At 48.2% G+C, this 9,234-nt stretch overlaps 1 protein-coding gene across 1 annotated transcript; it reads left to right on the forward strand.

Annotated features, from left to right (window-relative positions):
* Nucleotides 1-1,071: 1,071 nt before the first annotated feature.
* Nucleotides 1,072-4,351, forward strand: LRATD1 (LRAT domain containing 1). Its single transcript, XM_027623805.1, has 2 exons — nucleotides 1,072-1,313; nucleotides 2,293-4,351. Exon 2 carries the CDS (start codon nucleotides 2,329-2,331, stop codon nucleotides 3,211-3,213), a length of 885 nt encoding a protein of 294 aa, XP_027479606.1. The 5' UTR covers nucleotides 1,072-1,313; nucleotides 2,293-2,328; the 3' UTR covers nucleotides 3,214-4,351.
* Nucleotides 4,352-9,234: the final 4,883 nt, after the last annotated feature.

A 9,234-nucleotide genomic window follows, 5' to 3' on the forward strand; every position in this document is an offset into this window, starting at 1 on the left:
GTTTGTACCTGCTGCCAAAGGCGCACAAAGAGGAAGCACCCGATTCTCCCTGGTGAACGAGAGTAACCTTCACCAAAAATCTTCAGGAGCCTTCTTGAGAGTAGAACCAGATGTCTAAGACACTTCAAGGCTTAAGTTTTTTCTAACTACTCATCTAGAATTCCGTATGTAGGAAAGTCCTCTTTCAACATCCAATATTCATAACTCATTCATGCATTAACTTTCCATCCGGAAATGCAATCGTTAATTACTGCTGGACACCCTTCTGCCACAAAACCAAACAAAAATCCCTAAGCAAAGGTAGCTCTGGGTTTCGGCTATAGGCATTTGTGAAGCACTCTTTCATAAAAAATCGCAGCCCCAAATCATAGGCCCAATTAGGGAAAGGGCTGGTCAAGGCTCCGATTTTTCAGCAGCGTTTGTCAATGGTGCTTCTTTTAAACCGGGCGCCAGTGCTGGGTCAGCAATTTCACACGGATCAGAGATGAACTGAACGTCGTAAGCACAATGTCAAAGGCATGGGTGCCTGCAGGGAAAGTCTGTGGGCAGATGATCCGCTCTGGGTCGTCGGGAACCGAGACCCCCGGGGCGCCTAGCAGGGCCCAGGTGCCCGCCTCCGACAATTTCGCTCCCCGCCCCGGGCCGCCCTCAGTGCCAGGGTACACTGGGGTTCTTCTCCGCCCGCAGACTCAGCTTCATCGCTGGAGTCTGTACTCCCTGAACACAGAACTCGGGCGGACCGCTGTCAGTCAGGATCGGCTTGGAAAAGCTGCGCGGGCTGGGGGCGAGGGTGGAAGCTCGCAGCCGCGCCATGCAGAAGCGCTGCGCCCCTCGCGCGCTCTCCGCGGATGCCCACACCTCCACTCCCCGGGGCTGTGCGCGTTCTGGTGCGCGGGGGCCGGGCGGGCCGGGGCGGAGCGCGCGCTGGAGACCCGCCCCTGCTCCCCTCCCCCTCTCGCGGAGATTGACGGGGCCTTGGGCACCCGCCCCAGCCAATGAGCGCGTCCCGGGGCGGGCCCTGGAACCAGCTGCTGAGGCTACTTAGGAGTCTTCGGCTCCGTTGTAGGGAAGCAGAACGGAGTCGGGACTGCCCAGGTGGAGTCAGGCGCCCCAGCCAGCGCGGACCGGCAGGCGCACGGGCACCGCGCCGGGCACCGCGCCGGGTACCGCACCGCACCGTTCCGCGCGGGGCAGAGCGGAGCCGCAACCCCACGCGCCGCCCAGGACCCACTCGCCATCGCCGCCTCCGCAGCACCCATGGGGACCAGGAGACTTTAAAGGAGTTTGGGGTTTCGGGAGCAGGGAAATCACGGGTACGGAGAGGCGCCTTTCTTTGCCTTGGAAACGGTTTTTCTTCGTCCGACTTTGGACCCTGTGCCGGGTAGGAGGGAAAGGGGTCTTTTGGCTGAAAGTGGACCTCCCTACACAGCCCGCACCCGCACCCGCACCCGCACACAGACACCGCACTGGCTTCCCCCATCTTTCCCTTTCCTCTTTGTTAGGTTATTTTAGACAGAACGGCCTCGCCCTGGCGCAGCCCGATTGGCTCTGCTGGGGAGAAGGCAGGAGAAGTAAGGGGCAGAGTGCACCTGCTTGTGTAGGCAGGTGTGCCCGGGTGCGTGGGTGTACGTGCACTGGCGAGCGTGCAAGCGTGGGGTTAGAACTGTGTACGAATGTGGGGGTCTGAGTGTGTCGTCGCGAAGGTTTGTCATTGTGTATGTATATGACATTGTCACACCGATATACCAGCCGGTCTGTCAGTGCCTGGACTCCTAAGTGAACAAAATTTTCCTGGTGTCAAGTGAGTGTCTGCGAATGTGTCCGATTGTCATTGTGCGAGGCGCTGTCGGGAGGAGTGCGACCTAGCGCAAAACTGAGAGGCTGGCGAGGGTGGGGACAGAAATGTGAGCGCAGCTTGCTCCAAGCTCTGAGGCCTTAGGCGCCCCTTCTTCCTTTCAACCTACCCCTCGGTCCTTTCCGGGGTGTCCGTCCCCCACGCTGCCACAACCCGTACTGTCCGCCCCACTGGGACCCTGCACGCCTTCCAGCCGCCTGCCTTTTCTCTTGTGGGAGTTGGACCGGGTTCCCGGACGGGATCCGAGGCTGTGGTCGTGGCGTCTGCTCTCGCCCCAAGGACTGGTGGCTTCTGCACCCGTCCTGCCGCTGGGGCGGAACGGGTGACTCCAGTACCGGCGTGTAGGCGGGCAAGCAGGTCCTAGGGGCGCTGCACGTCCTGGGGAGGGGTAGCCCGATTCTCATCGTTGTCTCTGCCTCTCGTCTGTGCTTCCGCAGATCCCCGCTCCTGGCCCTCGCTTAGCCGCGTCATTGATGGGCAACCAACTGGACCGCATCACCCACCTCAACTACAGCGAGTTGCCCACAGGGGACCCGTCGGGGATCGAGAAGGACGAGCTGCGGGTCGGGGTCGCCTACTTCTTCTCGGATGAGGAGGAGGACCTGGACGAACGCGGCCAGCCCGACAAGTTTGGCGTGAAGGCCTCCCCGGGCTGCACTCCCTGCCCGGAGAGCCCCAGCCGCCACCACCACCACCACCACCACCACCTGCTGCACCAGCTGGTCCTCAACGAAACTCAGTTCTCCGCCTTCCGGGGCCAGGAATGCATCTTCTCCAAAGTGAGCGGCGGCCCTCAGGGCGCCGACCTGAGCGTCTACGCTGTCACAGCGCTGCCCGCGCTCTGCGAGCCCGGCGACCTGCTGGAGCTGCTGTGGCTGCAGCCGACGCCGGAGCCGCCCGCCCCGCACTGGGCCGTCTACGTGGGTGGCGGGCAGATCATCCACCTGCACCAAGGCGAGATCCGCCAGGACAGCCTGTACGAGGCGGGCGCGGCCAACGTGGGCCGAGTGGTGAATAGCTGGTACCGCTACCGCCCGCTGGTGGCCGAGCTGGTGGTGCAGAACGCCTGCGGCCACCTGGGCCTCAAGAGCGAGGAGATCTGCTGGACGAACTCGGAGAGCTTCGCCGCCTGGTGCCGCTTTGGCAAGCGGGAGTTCAAGGCGGGAGGGGAGGTGCCGGCCGGCACTCAGCCCCCGCAGCAGCAGTACTATCTCAAGGTGCACCTGGGCGAGAACAAGGTGCACACGGCCAGGTTTCACAGCCTGGAAGACCTCATCCGCGAGAAGCGCCGCATCGACGCCAGTGGTCGCCTGCGAGTGCTCCAGGAGCTGGCCGACTTCGTGGACGACAAGGAGTAGCCCTGTGGGGGGCCTCCCGCACCTCCTGTCTCCCCGCGCCCCGCTCCCTTCCCCGCACCCGGGCCTCCAGGCCGGCGATCCACGACCCCCGCCCCCTCGAGCGCCCTCCTGCGGCGGCCAGTGCCCAAGGCTGCACCCTCGCACCCCTCCGGCAAGTGGCAGGAAGTCTCAGGAACTGGCCCCGGGACCAAAAGGCAGCTGTGCGCGCCTGGCGGAGACCCCCGGTGGTGGTGATGACGGTGTTGGGAAACCCAGCGTGCGCTTTCCCCCTTGAGTTGTAACGGGGGAAAGAGAAAGGGCTGAGGGGAGCAGGGACGTGGCTTTCCCCGCGGGTCACTAGTCCGTGACTGTCACTCGACCTACTGTAAAGGGAACCATCACCGCCCCCAAACGCGCACACACAGACCAGTCAGAGGTGAGAAATGATCTTTTCAGGGCACAGTTCAGCTCCTGTATGAATGTGCCCCCAGATTGCAGGATTTCCAAGAAATCGAGCCTGTCCCTTAGGCACTTGTGAATAATAATTACACAAGCGAGCACTTCGGGACTCCGGGTTATCCCGAGGCTGCCCGGCATTCTTCCAGCTCTCCAGCCCCAAGTCTCCCGACGTTGTATTCCAGGCTCCGGGCAAAGCTCTTGGGTTTGCTTCCAGTCCTTTCCACCGAGGGAAGCGAATGCCACCCTCGCCCCATTTGCCTGTGAGTCTCCCTCGCTAGCAGAAGGGAAGCCTTTCTGGTCCCGAGAGGAAAATGGCGCAGCTAATTTGGTGCGGAGCGCGGGCCCCGCCCCCGGCGGGGAGAAGGTTCACCTGGTGTCTGGGAACTTCAATTTGTGGAGAAGGTCGCTTGTTCTAACCCTAGATTGCTCCTTCCTTGGGCTGCATTTCAAAAACAGTAGTATTTTTTAAAGGGTTGGAGGGAGAAGACATGGCAACATTCCAGAAACCAGCATTATTACAGCACCATAGCCAGGATATTTAGTTTGGCTTTTCCTAACATAGAAATCTTAGAAGGTGGGGAAGTGGAAATAAAGTTTTTAAAAGTGAGAGAGCAGGTTTCCAACTATGTCAACAAAGCCTATCGTGTTGATGTTTTTATTGACCATTTTAGCAACATGCTAATAAAATTTCAAATTGAAATTTTTATTTTCATGGCTTTAATCCATGATAGTTTAAATACTGGGGGCCATTAAGAGTGGACTTAGCTAAGAGCTTAGCTAACATTATGCCTTTTCACTCTATTTTTCTCAAATCTTATGAGAATTCTGTTTTTTAATATTGCAGTTAATTTTCTGGCTTGAAACGGCAGTCCTAGTAACGGTGAAGTTGTTAAATGTGTATATTGTACTGAATTTCTGTCAGTTAAGGGGTTTTATTGCTTTGGTGGAAATTGCTAGCAGGTTCCATGAGGTTTCATTTCTCCATGTTGTATACCATTACCATTTCACATCTGTATTTCTATTTTTCTTTCTCTCTGCTTGATGTCCTTAAGGAATCCAGAATTGGTGGCTTCCACCCTCCCCCCCTTAGCCAATCCCACAATCCATTCCTGAAAACCAGAAAGGACCTGTAGTAGGATCAGGGCAAATGTGTCTTTTTCAAAAAAAAAAATAAATAACGAAGGCTGTTTGAAACCCCTTCCTTGGGCAAGGATGTACCAACTTCTCTCCCTGTGCTGCAGCCCCCGCCTGACTGTTACTTGATTCAGTGTTAGACACCTAGAGCATCTATGTCCCTTTCCAGGGGATTTGTCAAATAATGGTGTTTAGCTAATTGTTGCAAGCAATTGCATATTGACAGCTATGATTTAGTTGGACGGCAAATATGGCCAAAGCCAGTTTCTTGGCATTTCAGAAATAATGCAATAAAAACTAGTCGAGGTTAGCTGAGACTGGAAATGCCTTTTTCATGGTGAAATGATTCATTTCTGTTTTGTTTTTTGGTTTCCATCTGGATTCATTCCCTGATCTTGAATCAAAAGGTCAGATCAATGAAATATGAACTAGAGTATTTTTCTTAAGCCTATTGAGTGATTTATTTTTTAAAAAATGTTTAAATGCATATGCTTTTCTTTCAGCACATATGACAGCAAAACTTTTGTAATAACTAACTTACCTTTGCATGTATGGAGAACTGAAAGTCACTTATTTCCCTAACTTATTCCTCTTTCAAATAGCAGATGGCAGATCATAAACCGAAATTCTTTATTGTATTTACCCCCTCCACATTCTTTACTGTGTCCCCTCCTACTGTACCTTGGCTCTCTGCTGTATTAAACACCATCCTAAGCACTTGTTCAGCAGGACTCCTTCTTCACATTTTGTCCTCCACCTGTCACTCAGAGGGTGGGACTTAAGCAAAAGAAATGAATCGGTTGATCACACCTAATACTAACATTTATTTCCTCTGATGGCACATAATCTGATTTTTCTCTTACCGAGAGGGTCACTGTAACAGCTTAGCAGCTTTACACATGCTGAGACTAAACTGGCGGTAAAAATAAAAGTTTGGCAGCCAAAGCAGAATTTATTCCTGTACTGGTCTATTACGGATTGTGTTGATGATAAGACTTCTACAAATTCACAACAGGAAAACACTCGTTACAAAAGGAATTCCTGGTCCGTGTTAGTTACAGCCAATGGCAAAGTAATTCAGATCATAGTGCATCAGGAAGAGGATATTATCAAGATATTATCTAATAGCTTTATCCCGAAAAAGGGTATTTTTAGGGCATTATTAGCAATGTCAGTGAAACCAAAAAGAGCGAAGTTCCCTTGGGAGATGGCATGGACGGACTTGATTTTTATTTCGAGTGAATATAATACCTCTGTATTTTATCAGAGTTCTAAAAGTTAAAGCCAGAAGCCTCCTAACGTTTTCTTAGAGGTCAGGAATTTAGTTTTGGTTGTAGTTCTCCTCGAGAGAACAGAGCTTCATAGGACCTTACATGATGCTCACTGTGGCTCAGCTGGAGGTCAGGGCTATGGGCTATCTGGTATAGAGGAAAAGACCCTTATGCGTCCGTTCTTTCTCCACCTTCAGAGGCTGACTCTGAAAAGCAAAGTACTAAAAAAAAAAAAATTTTTTTTTTACTCCAAAGAGTGCTCTGCTACACATTTTGTTATATATAAAAAAAAAAAAGCTAGGGAGGAGGAGAGAGGTTGCGCGTATTTTACACAAAACCAGGTCCCGAAGTGTATTACTTCATTAAAAAACAATCCTGTAGAAATGACATATATTACATTTATTTTTTAAAAATTTAAAGTATATCCATGAGCCAAATATACATATATATAAAGTTCCTCAATATTTAACATTTTAAATCCCTGTAATGACTGCATTTTATGAAAAGACTAATTGTTTTCACTTATTGTTAACCTTTGTGCCATATTAGAACAAACATAGAAGCAGCTGAAAGTCCAACAATGTTTCATGAGTTTACTACCTTTTTTTTAAGAGGGGGGGTAGAGAGCATGGCAGGAGTGGGAGGTGAAGAGGGCAGAGGGAGAGGGAGAGAGAATCCTATTCCACACCAAGCATAGAGCAGGACGCGGGGCTCCATCCATCTCACAACCCTGAGATCATGACCTGAGCCAAAATCAAGAGTCAGCTGCTTAACCGACTGAGCCACCCAGGTACTCTGATTTTACTATCTTTAAAAAAAAAAAAAATTGATGTTTATCTTCCTCTTTGTGTCATGTTTCTATGGTGAACACTTGTTTGAATAATGATTCCTTTTTTCAGAAAAGCATGCTATTGGTGTTTACAAAATAATGAATTATCTGAATAATCAGTATATCCTAACAGTCTTCAAACATTATACCTTATTGATTGATTACTTATGCTTCAGGTGTGCTTTCAACATCTCTCAGAGTTCAATGTCTTAGTTATCTAATAAATGGAGCAGGGTGAAATTTCAGTGAAATTAACACTAACTACACAAACATAATAGAGCAACCTAATTTCCTTCTATCTATATACATACCCTCAAAGCTTTCTGCTTTCTCGTTTTTAAACAGATGAACAGAATCTTGTTAGGTTTGACTTTCAGAGATGATTTGCCACAGGCATAAAGGGTCTACAGGTGAAAAGTACAGGCTTTCAAATTTCTTGAAACATTAAGAACTGTTTTTAGAAAATGGTTTTCCTACACCCAACTTGACTTTGTTGACAATTACGAGCTATTGGCAGAATTCTATATATACATTTACACATATACACATTTATGTAAACATACATTTACACATATATATACACGTGTATATCTATGTCCACATATACATTCCTACCTATAGCTAGTAATTATGTCTTCATTCAGAGACACATAGATGCGCGCACATACACCGACTATTTAGAACAAAATGGAAAGTGACTTGAGACTTACAAAAACAGGAGACACTCTCTGGGTCCTAACAGCTAGTGAACAACCCTCTAGCAAGGCAGCCATGCCTGAAACAGCATAAACAAAAAGAAAATGTAGGAGTTGCAGTTAGTTTTAGTCTCAATTTTAGAAGGATATGTTCCTTGTTTCTCTAACTAAAAAGACCTAAGTTTCAAAGGGAAGCTGTGAAGATAAGGAAGTAATTATAAAATAAGACGCAAGAAGAAGTGGGAAAGTTAGAACGTGATAAAATAAACGAATGAGCTTTTCAACAGGGGACACCTGTTCTCTAACCGGAGCCAAGAAAGCCGAGATCTTATTTTCCAACCATTTAATAATTTATAAAACCTCTGTGATATCATCACTCACGTGTTGTATGTTGACCTCATTTGAACTTGCAATATAAGAGATTTAGATATTTGAATATGTTGGGGAAAAGGAAAAATAGTCTTCTCTGCCTTTGTCGCTGGGGGTGAGTTTGTGATTATTGCATTCACTGGTGGCACCCCAATGAACGGACCCCCCTACTGTGGGGTACAGTCAATCTCTGTTTGACAGTGCAAGGCACACAGTGGATGCTCAGTAAATATAAGGCTAAGGCATCTCTCTACCTCAGGTGTTCTCGGTGATACCTGATCACTGGGGAAGCCAGAAATCCCACCACTTGGCTTCTCTACAAGCGAACCTAAATTTCTCTAATTGAAATTGGCAGGCTTTTCCTACCTCAGAAGACCCATAAAAGTGTAATTTATGAGGCTGAAGACTGATACCGGGTAAAAGGTTTTCTGAATATTCTGTTTGCTAATAGGAAAAAAAAAAAACTATCAAAGAATCCAAAGATAAAATGTTCTCTTGTCATTTGGCCAGAAAGGGGAAAGCAAATGAGTAACTCTGACTAGCCCTTCTCACAACTTCATCTCTCATTTACGTCAAGGGGAGGTTTCTCTCGCATGAAATCACAATATTATTCCTTCAGAAAGAGGCTTTATTATTAAAGCTCTTGCTAAGAATTTTCTTCAGTTACATAGGGAAAAACCTACCAGAATATGAGCTTAACTCTCTGAGAAAATTAGATTTGATGGAGTTTGGTCATGGGTATTTTTCTAAATAAACATTATTCATTTATATATGAAAATATCCAAATAATGGCTATGCCCATTGGCTTTTACAATCCAATTACTTTTTTATGTGAACATGAGTTCTGAACTTAATTTTGTCCAAAGGGGAGGTGCTTATAAAATATTAGGTGTGAATAGAGCCCATGTCCTAAATTTCAAGCACAAAATAAATGCCTCAGAAGTTAATCTGAACTATATTCAGTGTTCCAAAAAAAATAGAAGATCATATAAGGCTACTTCTGATGTGCTTTCCAAGAAGATTCTTGCCATCAATCTATGATAGAGACTTGAGGGCTTCTCTGTTATGAGTATACTGATATCTGCTTTAACAAATACATTATTATTCTAAATTCAATCATTTTCCCCTCCAACAGTTCTGCGACATGCCAGCTCTTTGTTCACTGCCAAACCCCTTGTTTTCAGATTCTCCTGGGGAATGAGCAAATCTGGGGGGATTGTGCTGACAATGATTTTGTAAAACATCTCCAAGCTCTTCGGCACATGCTTTGTTTTGTCCTGCCTTA

Source organism: Zalophus californianus, chromosome 8, assembly GCF_009762305.2.
Source record: "Zalophus californianus isolate mZalCal1 chromosome 8, mZalCal1.pri.v2, whole genome shotgun sequence".
Classification (NCBI taxonomy): domain Eukaryota; kingdom Metazoa; phylum Chordata; class Mammalia; order Carnivora; family Otariidae; genus Zalophus; species Zalophus californianus.